The sequence below is a fragment of the Cervus elaphus genome, chromosome 3 (assembly GCF_910594005.1).
Source record: "Cervus elaphus chromosome 3, mCerEla1.1, whole genome shotgun sequence".
Taxonomy (NCBI): domain Eukaryota; kingdom Metazoa; phylum Chordata; class Mammalia; order Artiodactyla; family Cervidae; genus Cervus; species Cervus elaphus.
The window spans coordinates 44,533,451-44,552,655 of record NC_057817.1 but is presented as its reverse complement, the minus strand read 5'-3'; the positions used below and the strand labels follow the sequence as shown (position 1 = coordinate 44,552,655).

The following is a 19,205-nucleotide window of genomic DNA, read 5'->3' as shown; positions in this document are numbered from 1 at the left end:
TCTGGCCATTGGCCGCAGAATCCCAGGACAGACTTACCGGACCTAGGCCCCCAGGAGAACTTCAGAAACCAGGCAAATCTCAGGAAGAAAGCGCAAGGCGAGCTTCCCGCCTCCCGTCTCCCCTCCCGCTGAAGTAACAAAACCTGTGACCTTTGCACAAAGGCCTGTGCCACAGACCACACGAGACGGGTGTGAGAAGGGCAAGCAGTTTTTCCGTCTGCAAGGGAAAGAGAGGCTGTATATGGCAAAATAAAAAGGGAAATTCTCCACGTGTCTTGGATGGGAAAAGGAAAGACACTTTGTGTCTCTGGAGGAGAGGAATTGAAGGTATCGCTTGGGAAGGTGTGTCTCTCCCAGTGGCCGCGGAGGGAAAGGCTCGGAGTTGTTAAGGAAATGGGAGGTGTCTCTGATGTTTATTTTTGCCTAGCAACCCACAGCCAGCTGCTTCCCAGGCAGCCGTCCACACGCGCCTCGCTGCCTCCCCTCGTCCTAGCGACTGGAGAGTGGTCATTTGGTGTCAGTAAACCGGGGAGGGAGGATGTGTGGTGGACGTGGAGGTGGGAGGGCAGCCCCCTCCTTGGCCCACGTTCTGGGTCACCAGGCTAAGACCCGGCCCTCCAACGGGGCTAGACTTACCTTAGCCAGGTGGCCCTCACACAACTAAGTTATTTCCATGATCAGATGGGGCGATGGGGTGGTTAAGCCACTGGGACCCGGAAGGCGGGGAGGGGGGCGGGCAGCATTGTCTGTGAGCAGCCATTAGGTTCGGAAAGCTGAAAATGCAAACGTGTTTGGGGAAAGCGCCCGGCAGGGGAGGAGGGGGTTTCTGCAGCGATTTCGGCGGGAGGGAAGCGGTGGTGGGTTGCGCTGGGCGGGGAGAGGACGAGCCGGGGAGGGCAGAAGGTCGTTAGCTGAGGCGCCGAGGGGAGCCGTGCAGATGGCCGGAGGGGGAGGCGAAGGGCGAGCGGAGGCTGCGGAGTTTTCCGGGGAGTGGAGGGGTGTCGACGCCGACGACAGGGGGCGGGGGCGAGCGGGGAGGGACTTCGGTGGGCGGCTGGGTGGGGGAGGGGTGGGCGCGGGAGCCCGGGGGCGGGGCCTGCCCGGCGGCGGAGGGAGCGGGGGCGGGGCTGCCCTCCTGGGCCGGGCGGCGCGCGGGCGCCGGGCGAGTGTGCGCGGGGGCGCGCCTGCGCGGGCCCGGGAGGCGGCGCGCGGGCCCGGGAGGAGGCTCCCGAGCGAGTCGGCCCAGGCGGCGCAGCCCGCCGCTCCCCCGCGCCCTATGTGAGGGAATCGGGGAGGCCCGCGGCGCGCCGGGGAGGGCGAGGCATGTGCACGGGCCGGAGGGTGCTGCGGCCGCCCGAGGAAGAGGAGGACGGCGGCGGCGGCGAGGAGAGCGGGGGGCTCGCGGCGGCGGGCCCGGGCCGAGGGGATGCAGCGGACTGTGTGTGTCTGACTGTAGCTAACGCGAGGCGGCGAGGAGGCGCCGGAGATCCGCCAAAGGGGCGACCAGGGGGCGGCCGCGGTGGCGGCCGCGAGAAGTAGCAGCAGGACGGGCGGCGGCGGCGGCGGCGGAGACGGCAGCCTTGAGATGCATTTTCTTCTCCAGCGGCCATGTTAACCAGGAAACCTTCGGCCGCCGCTCCCGCCGCCTACCCGACCGGTAAGGAGGCCCGGGCCCCGCGGCCCCCGCCGGCCCCCGGGCCAGCCCTCGTGGCGCCGGCGCCCGCTGCCAGCAGGACCTCGAACAAAGTCTGCTCCGCGGCTGGGCGGCGCGGGGTTCCCCGGGTGGACGGCGCGCCCTCGCCTCGGCTCATTGTTAACACGCGGGCCCCGAGGCTCCTCGGAGCTGAGCCCTCCGTCCGGACGGGAGCCGTTCCTGACCTCCCCAGTCCCGGGCTCGGCGATGCGGCGGCGCCCGGGTCGGCAGTCCAGTCGCGCTCCGGGCCTATGGACGCCCGCAGAGTGGACCGCCGGCCCGGCCCAGCCCGGCTCCCTGGCGGGGTCGCGAACTCGCTCGCGCGCGGGGAGCCCTACTTAACTTTGCAGTCGCCGGAGCCCCGCCCGCGGGCGCGCCGGGTTTCTGCGTCCCGGGCCTCCCGCCGCTCCCCGGGCGCTCGCACTCAAGGTCCCTGGCTCGGCCCGGGGGAGAGCGGGCTCCGCAGCCTGGAGGGGTGGGGTGGGGCGGGGCCACGGGGTCCTAGTGACTTTCTCCCCCTTGACCCTCTTTTGTCTCCTCCCGCGCGTGGCTGCCAGGCCGAGGAGGGGACAGCGCCGTTCGCCAGCTTCAGGCTTCCCCGGGGCTCGGTGCGGGGGCCCCCCGGAGCGGAGTGGGGACTGGCCCGCCTTCCCCCATCGCCCTGCCGCCTCTCCGAGCCAGCAACGCTGCCACCGCAGCCCACACGGTGAGACCCAGCCCGCGGGCGGCTGGGAGGGGGACGGGGGCCGGGGGCCGGGAGAGGGGCCCGGGGCACCAGCACCCGGACTTGGAGGGTTCTGCAGCCGGGAGACGGGAGAGAGGTCGAAGTGCGGGTGTCTCCACGCCGCTGGCCAGTGGCTTGTCCGGGACGCCGCCCTCTGGAACTTGGGCGAGCCCAAAGCTGCAGCCACAAAGGAGGATTCGTGGCACGGGCCCCTCACTTCCCCTCCGGAGCCCGCCCACCCCTGCGCTCCTCTTCCTTCGAACTTCCTCCGGCTCTTTTCCCCTCTTTTTTTTTCCCCCGTCCTTGCTTCCTCGAGCTCGTTTCCCTGACCCGATAAACATCCCTCCCCCTCCGCCACCACGTTGGGTAGTGGATATTTATAGAAATAGATATGTGTTAGGGTCAGCCCGGCTGTCCTGCCCGGAAAATAGATCCCCCAAAGAGCCTCGCAGGCCTGGCCTCAGCCAGCAGGGAGCACCGCCAGTTGTCCCCCGCGTGTGGAAGCATGTTTTATGAGTGCTACAGGTTTGAGCATAGCAGAAATTGTAATTAACATTAACAAAAATAAGAGCCGCAGCCGCAGTCAAAACAAGCCACCCCTGTAGGTTTCTGCAGTTGGGTATTATTCAAAAGGAAAGGGCCAGCTTTGCTTCCCAGGGAGGTGGGAAGGGCAGGGCGCCTGACAGGGCCCAGAGGGAGGTGAGAGCCCAGCCCCAGACCGGTGGCTGCAGAGATCGGCAAGCTGGACTTGACTTCAGCGTGTACCTCTTTTCTCGGTCCCAGAGAGAGCCCTTGGATGGTGGCTGACAGCCTAGCGGAGCTGCGCACTGGAGGAGGTGATGGTTTCCAGGGTCTTGTTTACATATTCCTCTGGATCTTGCAGAGGAAACGCCTAAGATGGTTCTACATGAGGGGCGCTTGCTAGGGATATGGCTTTGTTTGCCAAGTGAAAGTTAAGTTCTTGTAGAAAAGGCTATTTCTAGCCTACAGCGGGATAGCTCTGAGGGTCATGTGCTCTGCGGAAACTTGTTTATCAGAGGAGAATTTGTGAGGGAATGGCCAAAGTGGAATGTTTTCTGTTAGACCTGATTATCTGTGTACAGTTCCACAGGAAAATGTTTTCTTGTTAAATCTTCTCTCTCTCTCTCCTTCTTTTTCTGTCTCTCATGACACATCTAGACCCAGGGGCTAAGAATTCACTGCACAGAAGTTAACCAATCTGTTGGGGCTGCGGTTGATGGAAGCGAATCAGTAGACTGCTGATTCTGCGTGTTCTTGTTGCGGGTGATGTTTTAGTTGAGAAATTGCCATTGGGTTTTAGGTGTTTCAGTTTGTTTGTTTGGTTTGGAATCATCTGACAACTTGGAAAGTATAACATCCAGTTTTTTTCCATGTCTGAATGTAATCATATGACTTGGTGTCACCTGGAAATGAAATACTATGTGGTTTGCATCTGGATTCTGGTTTTCTAAGACTGGGCTTTGCTTGATCAGAACCTCTTTGCAAATGAGATGTGTATGAGATGATGAAAAATGAAAGGTGATTACTATAGGAGTAGTCTGTGGGAGACCAGAAATGAAAAGATTATGTGGGTGCTTCTCAGCTCTCCTAATGATAGTGCTTAAATTTTACTGTGGTATCTATTTGATTCACCTAAAACTTCAGTGTGCCATTGATTAGAAGCTTGGTTTTGAAAGTATGATCTTTGGTTCTGGTTGTTGTTTAGTTTTGATTTTATTTACACAATATTGCAGACTTTCTCAAATGGGTGAGTAAAAGGACCACGGGGTTTTATCTGGTTCTACGCCTTCATTTTATGGATGAGGAGAGCCGACAAGTTAACTGGTTTGGTCAAGATGCCTGAGCTAGTTTCTATGAAAGCTGGAGCTAAAGCCCAGGCCCTCCTGAGTCCAGCTTTACATACTGTTTGACTGCTAATTCTAGGAAATTGAACTGGTTTGGTTATAAATGCACAAACCTTAAAGATCCATGTTTCTGTATGTCTTTGAGATTTTTTAAAGTTTTTAGTTTTTAACTCCACAGCAGTTACAACTACAATAGCTATTAATGATTGAGTAGGGGAAGGGCATTATGAAGAAGAAACTAGTGTTTGCCTGTTTTCCCTTGTGAGTGATGATGTAGGTAGATAAATATATGACTATAAGAATTGTAAACTTTGGAATTTATCTAGTGCATTGCCCTCTTGTTCCTTGTCTCCATGGATATCTTGTATTTAGTCATTTTGTTTATGTCTTTTGGTCCTAAAAGCACACCTGGTAACTACTCTGATTCTTAATAGTTTTTTCTTTTTGATGTTTTATGGGGGATATTAATTTGCTTATTTTTAAAATTCTGAAATATTAGTCTTGTATCACTTTCATAACTGCTTAATGTTTAAAACACTCTCCAGTTACCAGTTTTACTGTTGTAAAATAATTGGAGTTGAAGAATGAATATTCCCGCTTTAAAAAATAGTAGAGTTTGGTAGAAGAAAAGTAGACAGTTGACTCAGGGCCACACAGACCATCAGTGTTTGAGGAGGAGTTAAAATTCCAATCTTTTTGGACTCAGTTCTATTCCCATAACACTATATAGCATTTCTAAGATGACTCCAGTGAAATTTTAAAACTCCCAGAAATGTTAACATAGGGAAGTGTGTGCGATTTTCCCTTTTATTTTTGGAAGAGATTGAAACTACCAAATTGGCTAGACTATTGTTCTTACATAATTTTTAGTGCAAAAATGTTTCATGGTCAAAGAGGGCTTTTTTAGGTATCTATCTAACAGTTACATCCACTCACTGTGTTATTTTTAAATTCAACAGGCACTGTGCTAGGTAGGCATTGGCAGAAAAGGAAAAAGCAAGTAAGAGGTTTTAAACATCCTTAAGTTTATGGTATAGTCCTGGCCTATGTATTCTGGAAATGTTTTGGCATTTCTAGAGTTTTTTTCCCCCTTTTTATAGAACAGTTCATTGCGCTTCTGACCCAGGTTGTGATTGTAGAGTCCTATGGTGTTTAAGACAATATCCTCCTTTACTGGAGCCCCTCAAATGAATTTCCTTAACATCTGGAAAGTTTTTAAGATTCCACATGTCACTTTTAGGTATTTAGTTGATGCTATTATTCTTTTAACAGGCGGTCCTTGCCTCTGTGTCTCTGCTTATGTATTGCAATCCTAACATTTTGTGACTTGAGTCACCAGGGACAAGTCTTAGTTCCCTGGGTGTTAACTTCATGTTTTCTTATGAAGGTACAAAGGTAGTTCTCAAGAATAACTCAAAGAGGTGAGAGTTAAAAAGGAGTTACTGACATACATTCTTCCATTCAGCAGAAATTGACTGAGTGCTTACTGTATGTTTGGATTTATGTCAGTAAGGATTTAAAAAGATAAGAGGTGACCCCACCCTGGAACTGCTCACATGCTGGTTGGTATATCAGGTGTGAAAACAGGTGTGAAATGAAATAAGTATTTTAATATATCAGTGCTCTGTAAGCACCCTGGAAGGGAAAAGGACCTTTTCCAAGAGGAGGTAAGAGTTGAACTGGCCTTTGAAGGGTGAATAGGAGTTTTCCACATAGCCCACTTTAGCAAGGAGATTTCAGGCAGCACTTGGAAAGGACAATGGTTCTAGCTCTCCTTTCAGTTCAGTTCAGTCGTGTCCAACTCTTTGCGACCCCATGAACTGCAGCACGCCAGGCCTCCCTGTCCATCACCAACTCCTGGAGTCCACCCAAACCCATGTCCATTGAGTTGGTGATGCCATCCAACCGTTTCATCCTTTCTTGTCCCCTTCTCCTCCTGCCCTCGATCTTTCCCAGTATCAGGGTCTTTTCAAATGAGTCAGCTCTTTGCATCAGGTGGCCAAAGTTCTGGAGTTTCAGCTTCAGCATCAGTCCTTCCAATGAACACCCAGGACTGATCTCCTTTAGGACGGACTGGTTGGATCTCCTTGCAGTCCAAGGGACTCTCAAGAGTCTGTTCCAACACCACAGTTCAAAAGCATCAATTCTTCAGCGCTCAGCTTTCTTCATAGTTCAACTCTCACATCCATACGTGACCACTGGAAAAATCATAGCCTTGACTAGACGGACCTTTGTTGACAAAGTAATGTCTCTGCTTACTCACTGCTATACTAAGCACACTGTGCCTTTTACCTTGTTTAACCCTCCTAACGCCCCTAATGAGGCAGGTTTGTTACCCTCTTTATACCGATAAGGGCCCTGAGGTTCAGAGAGCTTAATTGCCTAAGGTCATATAGTTTGAAGTGGTGGAGCTTCGATTCATTTCCCTTGTGTCTAATTGAAAATCCCTGAACACCTAACCATTATGAAACATGACCTCACCGAAAAGAGAGGAATGTAAAAGAGTGGTGTCTCCACGGGTCATAGGAAATCCAGCTTATTATTCTCAGAGAGAGTGTGACTGTGGTAGGTGACACTAGAAAGACTCAGGTCATTTAGGCTCAGCATTTTAGAACCTCATGTTCTTGCCTGTGAGTTCTTGAGTTCTTTGTGGAAATGGAGTGCCCACATGAGCCTTAAGCAAAGTCAGGGGCAGTGTGAGTGACAGTTTTCAGTGGTAACTCAGAAACGGCGGAGAGAAGAGATGGTGAATTCTAGGCTTACAAGCAAAAGGACATGTGAGGAGGCAGCTTCCGTTGTCCCAGTAAAAGACACAAGAATGCCAGGTGGGATAGCATGGCTGGAGGGGAGTGGGTCAGTTAGAAATGACAGTGCGGCTTCATGGTGACTTGGGAAGGTACAGGAGATGTGGAGATGGACTGAGAGACTATTTGGGAGGGTGACTCAGTAGGTAAAGAATCTGCCTGCCAATGCAAGAGACCCAAATTTGATCCCTCTGTAGGGAAGATACCTTGGAGGAGGAAATAGCCACCCACTCCAGTATTCTTGCCTGAAAAATCCCATGGACATTGAAGCCTGTTGGGCTGCAGTCCACGGGGTCTCAAAGAGTTGGACACAGCTGAGTACAGCAGCACAGCCTTTTCTTGGTCAGAATTCAGGGTTATGGGAGGAGGAAGTGGTTTGAGTGGAAAAAGTGCAAGTTGAGTTTGAGTTGCCCATGAGGAAGGCAGCTGATCTGTAGTTGGACACAGCGAGTCTCGAGTTCAGGAGTCATGGATTGGGCTTGTCTAAGCTGGAGGTGTTCCAGGAGAGTTCCGGGAGTGAAAAGCCATGAGCAACTTGAGGCTTGAACTCTGGGGGAACCCTGGAACCCTCCTTGATTGCTGCTGTGGAGGAGACCAAGAGAAGGTAGTTGGGAGAGACAGAAGGTCATCCAGTTCATTGGCAAACTCTAGTTCTAGTCACTCAGCTTTTGTGATGGTATTTTAAATTATGCAGAACATTAAAAATGCTATTATAAAAATTGACGTCGGTTTCTGAAGCTCAGAATGTTTTACTTTACCCTCTTTTTAGAACTTCTTATAGCTCCAAGGTCAATTTTGTCCCCATTGAAGCCTCATGCTTTTGTCCTGTGTATACTGGTAATGTTCGTTTTTCTTCTGAAATCTCTCCAGGCTGCCCTGAAGAGAATGGTTCTCTAGGAGACATATATTTCTAATTTCAGGTCCTTTCATTCCTGGTACTTGAAAGACCACAGTGGGGAGGAGGAGAGGTACAGAGAGTGAGGCTTGGACAAAAAGCATTGGACAAGCCTGTACTACTTTTATATATATATCCAGGACTTCCCTAATTCATTTTTGTGAACTGCTTTGCTTTTGGCAAAGAATGAGGATAAAATAACTTGTCTAGCTACAATGACAGGAGACAAGTTCATTTAGCATAGAATATCATCTGTGAGCTTAATAGAAGGGTTCAACTAGAAGTCTTGCAGAAATCTAAGAAGTAAAATCCCTCAGTCATTGAAATCACACTTCAGACAGGCCCAAGTACTGAACTGTATTCTCCTTTGTTTTAGAAGCTTGCAGAGAGAAAGCGCATGCCTCAGATAGTGCATCAGTTAAAGAAAATTTGAAGGTCGTGGACTCCTAGTAAGAAGGACATGGAATTTCATTTTGTAATCTAGGTAGTGTCAAACCATTTCTTGAATTATGATATTACATAGAACACTTCTACACATTTAGTGATATTTAAAGCCCAAGAGATAGGGTTTAGGAAATGATGGGGAAAATACTGAAAGTTGAGGACTTCAGATAATTGACCGTATACTCCTGAAGGGCTGTGTGGCCAGACCTCAGAGAACACTGAATGAATGAGATGGATTGCAAACAGCAAGTTGATCTTTAAGCTTTCATATTAAAAAAATCACCTACTGGGATGCTTTTAAGACTTGTGAGTTATTGTCTGAGGCTGGCAAGAATTCCTAACTGGGAGGGGATCCTGGCTGTTAGTTTTCTTCCACCCCTCACTTCTTGGCCATAATAATGCTTGAGAGAAATCCCAAGTAGATTCTCTGTAAGAAGGCTGGGGCCCCCTGGCTTATGCCATCACTTTTGTTCATACAGGAATGTTCAGGGATGGCTTGTGTGCCTGAAATAGAAATCGCTACATTGTATTCCTTGTTGGAAAGCTGAGTATCCCAGCAGCAGGGAGAAATACATGTTTTGAGAGAGCCAAGCCATTGACCAAAGGAAGGCCCAAGTGTGGCAGTTGGATTGTTGGGCTGGATGGCCTTAAATGGTCATCACAGTCAGTAAAGCCCAGAGACTTAAAATAGGTTTGGGGTTTACAAGATACTACGGTACATATCTACATGGGAATCTTTTCCAGCCTAAAAATACAATTCTCTTTGCTTCTGGATCATGTACTTTGCTACGTGTAATTAGTTTGATTTGCAAGTAGTGGAGAAGACCAGAAATGAAGACAGCAGTGCTCTCAGAATAGAGCTAGATGCCAAAGATGGAGTAGTAAACAAGACCGACCTGGTCCCTGCCCTCATGGTAATAAAGAAGCTACTAAGTGAAGTGTGAAAAATGCTGTAATCCGGGGGCGGGAGAGCCCATAGAGTGCCGACGTGTTCATGCTCTTTCTGTATCCTTTCATCTCGATATCAAGTATGGGTTGAATGGAATGTCTGTGATACCACAATGCCTGTGCTAAATGTTAGGTAGAGAACGATGGCCAAGAAACCTGATCTCTGCCTCCAGTGAGAACTAAAAACTCTTAAGGACCCTGAAAATGTGTACAGCAAACTCTTTGTTAGGTGCAGCAGTTCTGGGGTCCTTTCTTTTTTTCCAGATCCCTAGTTCCGTAGCCATCCCCAGCCCCTCAGCCTCCTCCGCCTCTGTCTGAGGCTGTCTGCATCACCACGTCCACTCCCCCTGTGGTGGTGTCGGTGAGGTCCCTGCTGCACGCACAACTCTTTTCTTTTGAAGAAACCTGATACCGACTGTACATTCAAACCCAGTTGGATTTCGTGAAGGTGGGGGTGGGAGCCAGCTTATAAAATGGCCCTTGGGAGCGAACCGCTTCTGCCCACTGATGTTGCCCCTCTGCATTCCAGATCGGCAGTGGTAAGCACACGATGAATGACCACCTACACGTCAGCAGCCACGGACAGATCCAGGTTCAGCAGCTGTTTGAGGACAACAGTAACAAGCGGACCGTGCTCACGACACAGCCGAATGGGCTGACCGCGGTGGGCAAAACGGGGCTACCAGTGGTGCCGGAGCGGCAGCTGGACAGCATCCACCGCCGGCAGGGTAGTTCCACCTCTCTGAAGTCTCTGGAAGGCATGGGGAAGGTGAAGGCCAGCCCCATGACGCCCGAGCAAGCGATGAAGCAATACATGCAAAAACTAACCAGCTTTGAACACCATGAGATTTTCAGCTACCCCGAAATATACTTCTTGGGTCCAAATGCAAAGAAGCGCCAGGGCATGACAGGCGGGCCCAACAACGGTGGCTATGACGACGACCAGGGATCCTACGTGCAGGTGCCCCACGACCACGTGGCTTACAGGTACGAGGTCCTCAAGGTCATTGGGAAGGGGAGCTTTGGGCAGGTGGTCAAGGCCTACGACCACAAAGTCCACCAGCACGTGGCCCTGAAGATGGTGCGGAACGAGAAGCGCTTCCACCGGCAGGCGGCCGAGGAGATCCGCATCCTGGAGCACCTGCGTAAGCAGGACAAGGACAACACCATGAACGTCATCCACATGCTGGAGAACTTCACCTTCCGCAACCACATCTGCATGACCTTCGAGCTGCTCAGCATGAACCTCTATGAGCTCATCAAGAAGAACAAGTTCCAAGGCTTTAGTCTGCCTCTGGTCCGCAAGTTCGCCCACTCCATCCTGCAGTGCCTGGATGCTCTGCACAAAAACAGGATAATTCACTGTGACTTGAAGCCCGAGAACATTTTATTGAAGCAGCAGGGCAGAAGCGGGATTAAAGTGATTGATTTTGGCTCCAGCTGTTACGAGCACCAGCGGGTCTACACATACATCCAGTCCCGTTTCTACCGGGCCCCAGAAGTGATCCTTGGCGCAAGGTACGGGATGCCCATCGACATGTGGAGCCTGGGCTGCATCCTCGCAGAGCTCCTGACCGGTTACCCCCTCTTGCCTGGGGAGGATGAAGGGGACCAGCTGGCCTGTATGATTGAACTACTGGGCATGCCCTCCCAGAAACTGCTGGATGCATCCAAACGAGCCAAAAATTTTGTGAGCTCCAAGGGTTATCCTCGTTATTGCACTGTCACGACTCTCTCAGACGGCTCCGTGGTTCTCAACGGTGGCCGTTCCCGGAGGGGGAAACTGAGGGGCCCACCGGAGAGCAGAGAGTGGGGGAATGCACTGAAGGGGTGTGACGACCCCCTCTTCCTTGACTTCTTAAAACAGTGTTTAGAATGGGATCCTGCAGTTCGCATGACCCCTGGCCAGGCTTTGCGGCACCCCTGGCTGAGGAGGCGGCTGCCAAAGCCTCCGACGGGGGAGAAGACGTCTGTGAAGAGGATCACTGAGAGCACTGGTGCTATCACATCCATTTCCAAGTTACCTCCACCTTCCAGCTCAGCTTCCAAACTGAGGACTAATCTGGCACAGATGACAGATGCCAATGGGAATATTCAGCAGAGGACAGTATTGCCAAAACTGGTTAGCTGAGCTGAGCCCCCCGATGCTGGTAATTCTGAAAGATAACGACATTGCTGAGCCTTATTGGGTTGAAAAAGAGTAGCTCAGACTTGTTTTTATTTGCTCAATAACTCGACTCATTTGTATCTTTTCGGCACTTGTTTTAATGTAAGAAAGTTGTTTTGTTTTATAAAATACATGGGGACAATGCTTTAAGTTTTTATACTTTCTGAAACTGTTTTTGTGTTCTAAAAGTACGATGCGCCTTACTGTAACTAGTGTGGCAGAGTAATAAACATCAGTGGCAGGCCATTGATCACGTCGTGACTGCCGCGCATCTACAGATCGGTGTCAGAGACATTCACTATGTCTTCATGGTTCATAGTGTATTCTCCCCCAGGTGATTGCCTCTGAAGGGCCCCCGCACCCCCACACCCTTCTCTCTCCACACTCCAGGTTCATGCACAGGTGCAGCATGTCCTGCTTCGTTTTCCGTAAGTTACCTGGCTGGTAGTGACGGTGGGAGGAGGATGATCAGGACGAAAATTGTAAGAAAAACTGCACCTTAGAGGTTTTTTTTTCCCTGAAATAGTGCTCAGAGACAAAATCCCCACAGTTGAAACGCCCAGTTAGCATTTTGACGTTCTGAAGGCCAGCCAAGCAGACCTGGTGGATGAATGGAAATGCGTGTGTCCCTCCAAATTCTCCAGTGTGATCAGCGAGCTGTTTTGCGAAGAAGTCTCGTTTAACAGAATTTGGTTTTGCGCCTAAAGTTAGAAATGTATTCCATGAACTAACTGTTCTTCCCTTCTCTTTGCTTTTCTCCCCACTGTTCCTCTTTCACCACACATCTGTTGCTTGCATCTAATTTCTTTTTCTTCCTTCAAATACATATCCCAGACTGTTAATACAGAAAAGAGACATTTTTAGCTGTGATTATGACCATCTTTTTCATGTTCCAATTTAAAAAAGAACAGCCTAACTACTTAAGGTGGGGATTTCCATAGTTCCAAAGACGGTTTAGCAGATTTGAGTGAGTTCACACTTCAGGTGCCACAGTAAGGTTCTTTTAGCCTGGGAAAGCATCACCTCTTTAAAAAGAAAGAGGGTTGAAAATCCTCTTCATGAACAGACATAATTGTCCTTGTCCAGCAAGGCCAATTTTAACAAATTCTAAGGAGGAAAAGTTCAGCCTCAAGTTAAATGGTTTGACTTACTCTATGCATCATTAGAAGAACCACAGACATTGCATTCCTCTGTTTTATTTTACTTTGGTTTGGATTGCACTTGATTGTTTTTGTGGGAATGACACTTTACCTGGAAAAGTAACTCTTGAGAGTTAGGTAAAAGAATATTTTCTCCTCTGAATAAGAATTATTTTCACAGTGAAAATTTCAGTATTTTATCACTAATGTATGAGCAGTGATACATAGCGGTTTCAAGGCACGTGGAAAAAAATTTAGTTATGTGCAATTTAATATAGAAAGATTTCTGCCTGTTTGGACAATAGGTTTGGGTAGTATAAAATAGGATAAATACTCTTTTATATGCACAGATATTATTGTATGGATTGCCTGTAAATTGATTTACAAGTACTTAAAGCATGGTCCCCAGTGAGGCCAAGAAAGTTTCCGGTTAAGTTCTTTTAATATTAATCCTACAGTTTCTCTTGCTTTAAAAAAGAGAGTAGTTTTGAACAAAACACTTTACTTATCTTGAGACTTTGTCAGTTGATGGTGGAGAAAAATGCTCAGGAAATATTACAGATATTTGCCAAAAAATCAGTAATAAGATTAGCTTATTAATAAGGTAGTGGTGTTGATATTTGCTTTACTATTTAAGGTTGTCACTGATTAATTTATACTTCTGTATTTAGAAATTATAGGCTTCTTTCCCCTAGTCAAATTCTTTAGCCTGTTGTACACATTTCTGTGTAATCTGTGGAAGTGCAATAATGTTAGTAAGTTGCATTTTAAATGATGCTCATGTGATCAGTCAGTGGCTTATAGAATTTAAAGATTGTGTATTATTAAAATTTTGGCTTAAAGGCATAAGAAGTGTAAGACTTGTGGTGGCTTTTTAAAACCATAAGCCTCTTAATGATGGTTAGCGTCTTTAGGTCATTAAAACAAACAGAAGCATGAAGGCTATTTCCCCCTTGCAATGCTCCTCTTCTGCCGTAGCCACTCCCAAGATTTTCACTGAAATAAATGAACCTGAGCCTGCCATTAATATGAATTTCCCTATAGAATGATTATCCATGTTAAAATTTATAAACAGACTAATACTCCTCCCCCACCACACAGAACTGGTTCTTAAGATGCCAACAGTGCATTTGTGACTACCTTTATTCACAAATGTAACCGGAAACTTTTCAGCCAAACTAAAACTGCAGCACTATGGGGCTCCCCCCATACCGCACCTCCTAAATACAGTGAAATTTCCCTTATTCACAGAGAGCCACCACGTTCAGTGTTTAGTGATAGAGCTGCTTTTTAAGTCTAGCTTAGTTACAGTGTCAGAAAAGAAAAAGACAAATGTTGCATCGTTGAGATTTTAAAACATAAACCAATGAAGGGCTCTGATAGGCTACTAGGAGTTGGCTTGGAAACAGTCCTTGGTCTCACAGGTTGCCATTGTCTAGGGATGTCTGAGCTGTTTTCAGATTGAGGACGAGCACAGCGTGGTTTGGTCTTCGGTTGTGGTCTCATCTGGCTCCGTTTCTTGCACCCCCAGAGCGTGCATTACCACTTACGTGTACTGCTACAACAGTGATGCAAGACAGTGTAGGTTAACAGTAGAGGAGAACTTGTGCCCTTAGTGATAACAATGTGCCTTTTGTTCTGAATGCCATGTTGTAGGGCATGCATTTTTTGGCCTCTTTAACTCTTTGAATACTAGGCAGTAAGAATGGAACCCACCTCTGCAAAGAGACATCTGTCTTAAACATCCAGATACTTGCTAGCCTTAATAGAAACCATAAGGCATAAATCATCGTCAGGCACCAAAAAAGGTCGCCACTGGTTAGTTAGACATGGAATTCCTATGTTTAAGGGGTTAAAGATGGTCTTTGTTGTATCTTAACATCAGACTGGTTTTTTAAATGATATTTTTTTTTGTTATGCTAACACTAGACAAAAATCGACTGTATTTGTAAAAATTTACCTCAAACCATTTAATTTTATAGTGTGATTAATCCCAGGGCATTTGGTATGAACCAAAGTGCATTCCTTTTATATATGCCTGGCTCTAGTAAGGATGGCCAGGGATTTTTACAATTTGGGTGCAAGGCACTTAAGCCACTTTTAAACTTACTAGGTGGTTTGGAGTCATGTGGAAGGACTCCATCAGAATGTTAGGAAACACTTTAGGCATCAGTAGCATTGGGCCATATTGGAATCTTCAAAGTGTGAATTATTTTCAAGAGAGCATTCATTTTTGTAATTTATCTCATCAAGAATATTCTGGTAAGCAGAAGACTTAAAACTGATTTGGTTGGTAAAGGTTTTAATATTGCCCAACATAATGCTGTGGTAGCATTAAAAAAAAAAAAGTATTTGTGAACTCTGTTTCTTAGGGGCTTGTACATCTCTGCTATGGACATAGATAAAATTAATTGTAATTATACTCAGCTCAACTGCTACAGTTATGTCTAGGCAGTGGCTTGGGTTTCTATCGAGCAACAACTTAGACACGTGACTGTAATATGCTGCAACTGTGTGTACTGAAAATATGTGAAAATGGTTGAATGTGGACTGTGTATATATGTATGTAAAAATTTCTGTGAGAAGCTGCTGTCGCCACTTAACATGAAATATGTTCTAGTGGATTTTAATCCTAGTGGCCAGTTCTATGATACTGTATGTATTGTATAGCTGATGACAGGAGTAAGACTGTTCAGTGAATATTTGTTAAATTTTATTGTCGTGGCCAGAGATAATTTCAGAATAAAATTTTAATGTCCTACCTTACTTTTCTCCCCTTTTCTAACTGTAATTTTATTCTTGATCTATTTCTGGTGTTAGTCTTGGTCTGGTAGCCTGGAGAGAGTTTAGAATACAAATATTTTTCAGCAATCACAGATTATTTTTTTTATTAGTTCCATATAAAAGTACAAATGCCAAGTCAGAAAGGCTAGAGTTTTAATTAGATCACTCTTGCTTTTTCTCAATGTATTCGGTTCTTTACCTTTAGTTTTTTTGTGAGCCTCTGCTATATTCTCTATCTTATATTGAGTATCTTGCTAGAACATCAGATCTTTTTGTGTGTGTTTGTTTTTTAATTTCTTTTTAATTTTCAGGGCCGTGGGAGCAGAGTTGAAATTATTTCCCACTGGTCTTCATTCTTCCCTGTACTTAAAGTCCTGGTAAATTATTCTTAATGTGCTCTCACAAGCTCCCCCATATTTTTTTTAATGCTTATGCTTTTGCAGTTTTTGTACTCGGTGGTCTCTTTGGTTCACATTTTTGGGAGTTTTTCGTGGCTCCTCTAGTCAGGGCTGGAACAGAAAATAAGGCCTGTGAACTGCAGCTAGCTCATGATTTGTCAAATTCAGTTAATACCAAGCGGAGAGTTTACTCCCAGATGACAATGAGCAGAAGCTGTGGTAATTTGTCAGACACTGCAGGGTTATTGTGTAGATAAATATTTCCCTCTTGTGGAAAGAACTACCTCACATTTTTATTTACACCCGTCCTGCCACCTATAGCAGAGGAACTTAGTGTGGCTTCCTGCAGCAGAAGGGGGCTATGCTGAAAACAAGGGCATGCAATAGGAGTTCCCAGCCCCAGACTTGCTCTTATCACAGCCTAGGCCATGGACTTCTGTAACTGCTTCTCTTGTTTCTCAGAGTTCTTACCCAGTGAAAAACTACCAACCAACCAAGAAACCCAGTATATTTGATACAGATTTTTAAGAGATGTGCATTATGTATGAAAATGAAAGTTTATGCTAAAGCTACAGTTCAAAATATTGTCCAGATTTGACAGAGCAGATGATAGTTTTTCTTCATTCTCTATCATCAGATCCTCTGAAAGCTCTTTCGTAAATTGAATTTCTGTAACCTTTTCCCTTTTGGAATAAATACACAAATATGCTTGGAACCTCAAAGTTGTCTTCAAACCAGCATTGGAGGGTGTTCCTAGCTGGCATTGGTATTGATCTTTTAGAGCAAGAGAAATCAGTTTATTTTCTGTTTTGGAAAAAGAACTGTTGAGAGAGTTTTGAAAAAAGGGTGTTTGTGACTTTGTTTCATTGCTGTTTTAAAAAAGTTTGAATTACGTTGCATTTCCTTTGGGCCATTAGGCAAATAAACACTTGTCATGAGTGATGTTTAACACCTTCCAAAATGAAAAATGACTTGGCAGCACATTACACATACAAAAGAAAATTGCATCTTACTGCAAAGGATTTGGTTTATTTGGTTTGACTTTGACTTGGTGTTTTGCTGTGGTCACATCCTTAATATCTGTGCTACATTTAGTATATATGGGAAGAAGAAACATAATTGCCATACCTTTGCATCTCAAGGACGTTTAATGAGCAAACTAATAAATTAATATTCATTTCTTTGAGGAAAGCTGACATTTTAGGAGTATTAACTAGCCATCTATAGAAGGGAGCAACAAGATAAATAATAACTCCCATGTGTTCCAGAGCTTCTTGTATGCTCTTTATGAAGAAAGCCTCTCAGATCTCATGGTGGTGTATGAACATCACTTCAGCCTTATTCATCTTTCTGAACTGTAATTACCCTAATTTGATATTTGAGGAAACTGAAGTGCCTTGCTCCAAAGTGACTGCAAAAAAACTGGGCCTCAGGTTGCAATCAGATGAGCTTTGGTCTCGGACAATAAAGGAAAATCCCTAATTGTACATCACAACCAAAAATTTAGAAAGGGGAGAGAATTTGAGCTAGCAATGGGCGTTTCTATTATTTGAATAAATTGTGTATCAGTTTCCAGGAATATTTTTTAAAAGGGGAGAAACTACAAAGAAAAAAAAAAGCAAAATGAAGCTGAGGACCAAGAGTAGCTTAGTTTCTTTTGGCATATCTAATAACTAAATGCACTGCCAGCACACCCTTCAGTTAATTTAAGAAAGAGGGACTTCTCATATTGCCATATGGGGGAAGATTAATTACAATGGCTTTATTCTTTATTGTTCTTAACATATGCTTTTACATTTGAATGTATGAAAATATTTTTTGACTCTTCACTAAATCTCAGGGATTGAAAGTTAAATTTGACTGACTAGCAGCAGGTAAATCTCTTAAATTCAAACTTACTCAGGTTTCCTCTCCTATGCCTCCCTATTTAAGAAACAGAATGCCTGCCAAAGAAATATATAAAAATTAAAATTCCAAATATAATTTTAAAATACCAAATTGTAAATAAAGCAATTTTACACACAGAAATATTGTGTCTTTCCTTGCTTTTTACTCCAAATTACTTCCCCTTCTAAGTTTGAGGAGTTTTAAGTATCTAAATTATTTCTTCACTTACAGAAATGAAGTGTGTTGTTTACAAAACAAAAACCCATGAACAGGCTTGCATCATTTAAAGTAAGAGTTTATTAATAGTTTTCTGTTGTTTAGGGGGAAATAGATTAGCGTACAAGCAGTTTATAAAGATTTTCAGGAAAAAGTGTATGGGTACGTTTGGACTGATATTTTTATCCTTTTTTTCTGAAGAGGGATACCAGCCTAATTTACCTTTTATCTAGAGTTCGATTTATTTGAATTTTTGGCTTGAGTAGCCTTAAATTTTAAAAAAGAACACAAAAACCACCCCCCCCAGATGTCCATCTTATTAATATCTATTGTAGATGGCATTCATTTGTCAAATATTTATTAAACGCCTGCTACATGTCAGGTATTATTTAGGTACTAATGATAAATGTTGGTGAACAAAACAGTTCGTACCTTTAGGTTTTTAGACTGGGAAACAAGCCGTTAGACAAGTAAATATATGAATAAATACTGTTGTAAGTGTAAAAATCTGTAAAGAAAAAGTACAGTGGTGCTGTGTAGTGTGGATAATGAAAGTGGGGAGGTTGCGTTGTATGGATCAAGAAAGGCTTCACTAGTGAACAGAGCTTTTGTGAACAGAGGAAGGAGAGCATGGACAGAAATACTGAGCTAAGCGCAAGGCATGTGTGAGCGATTAAAGGAAGGTCCTTGCAGCTGAAACTTGCAAGATCCCCAAGAATGAGAGAACCTGGCGTGACATGAAGCAGGGGCGCTAACTGGGCACCAGGCCATGCCAAGCCTTGTAGGTGCTGTCAAAGATTTTGGTCTTTATCCTATGTGCAAGCAACCGTGGGCTTTTAAGGAGGAAAATGCCATGAGCAGATGGGCTCTCCCTGGCTGTTTTTAACAGAATGTGCTGAGCCGGGTCAGAATAGAGGAAGGAAAACCAATGCAAAGTGTTCTCAGGAGATGTAAATTGAGAGCTGAGGGCAGGAATGGAGATTTTCAAAGAGGATGGCTTGGAGGGCTTTTTAAGATGCAGAACTATTAAGGTAGAGATAATAGTGGTGTTTCTTTGTGCATGAAAAGTAGCTCTTGCTATTTTAGTGTCTGATTTGCTACATTGCATCAAAAGGAAATACAGTTTCTGGTTTGCTGGAGAAAAGAGAAGGGTGAAGATTAATGCCTTTGGATATAGAGTTATTATAAAGTACTAGTAAGCTATTTATCTCTAGCTGAAATTTGAGGACTTTGAGTCAAAT

The 19,205-nt window shown here is 45.7% G+C and overlaps 1 protein-coding gene across 1 annotated transcript; it reads left to right on the top strand.

The window, feature by feature from the left end:
• Positions 1 to 1,515: 1,515 nt before the first annotated feature.
• DYRK2 (dual specificity tyrosine phosphorylation regulated kinase 2) lies at positions 1,516 to 17,528 on the top strand. The gene is made up of 3 exons (XM_043887831.1): positions 1,516 to 1,657; positions 2,251 to 2,399; positions 9,903 to 17,528. Exons 1-3 carry the CDS (start codon positions 1,609 to 1,611, stop codon positions 11,502 to 11,504), a joined length of 1,800 nt encoding a protein of 599 aa, XP_043743766.1. The 5' UTR covers positions 1,516 to 1,608; the 3' UTR covers positions 11,505 to 17,528.
• Positions 17,529 to 19,205: the final 1,677 nt, after the last annotated feature.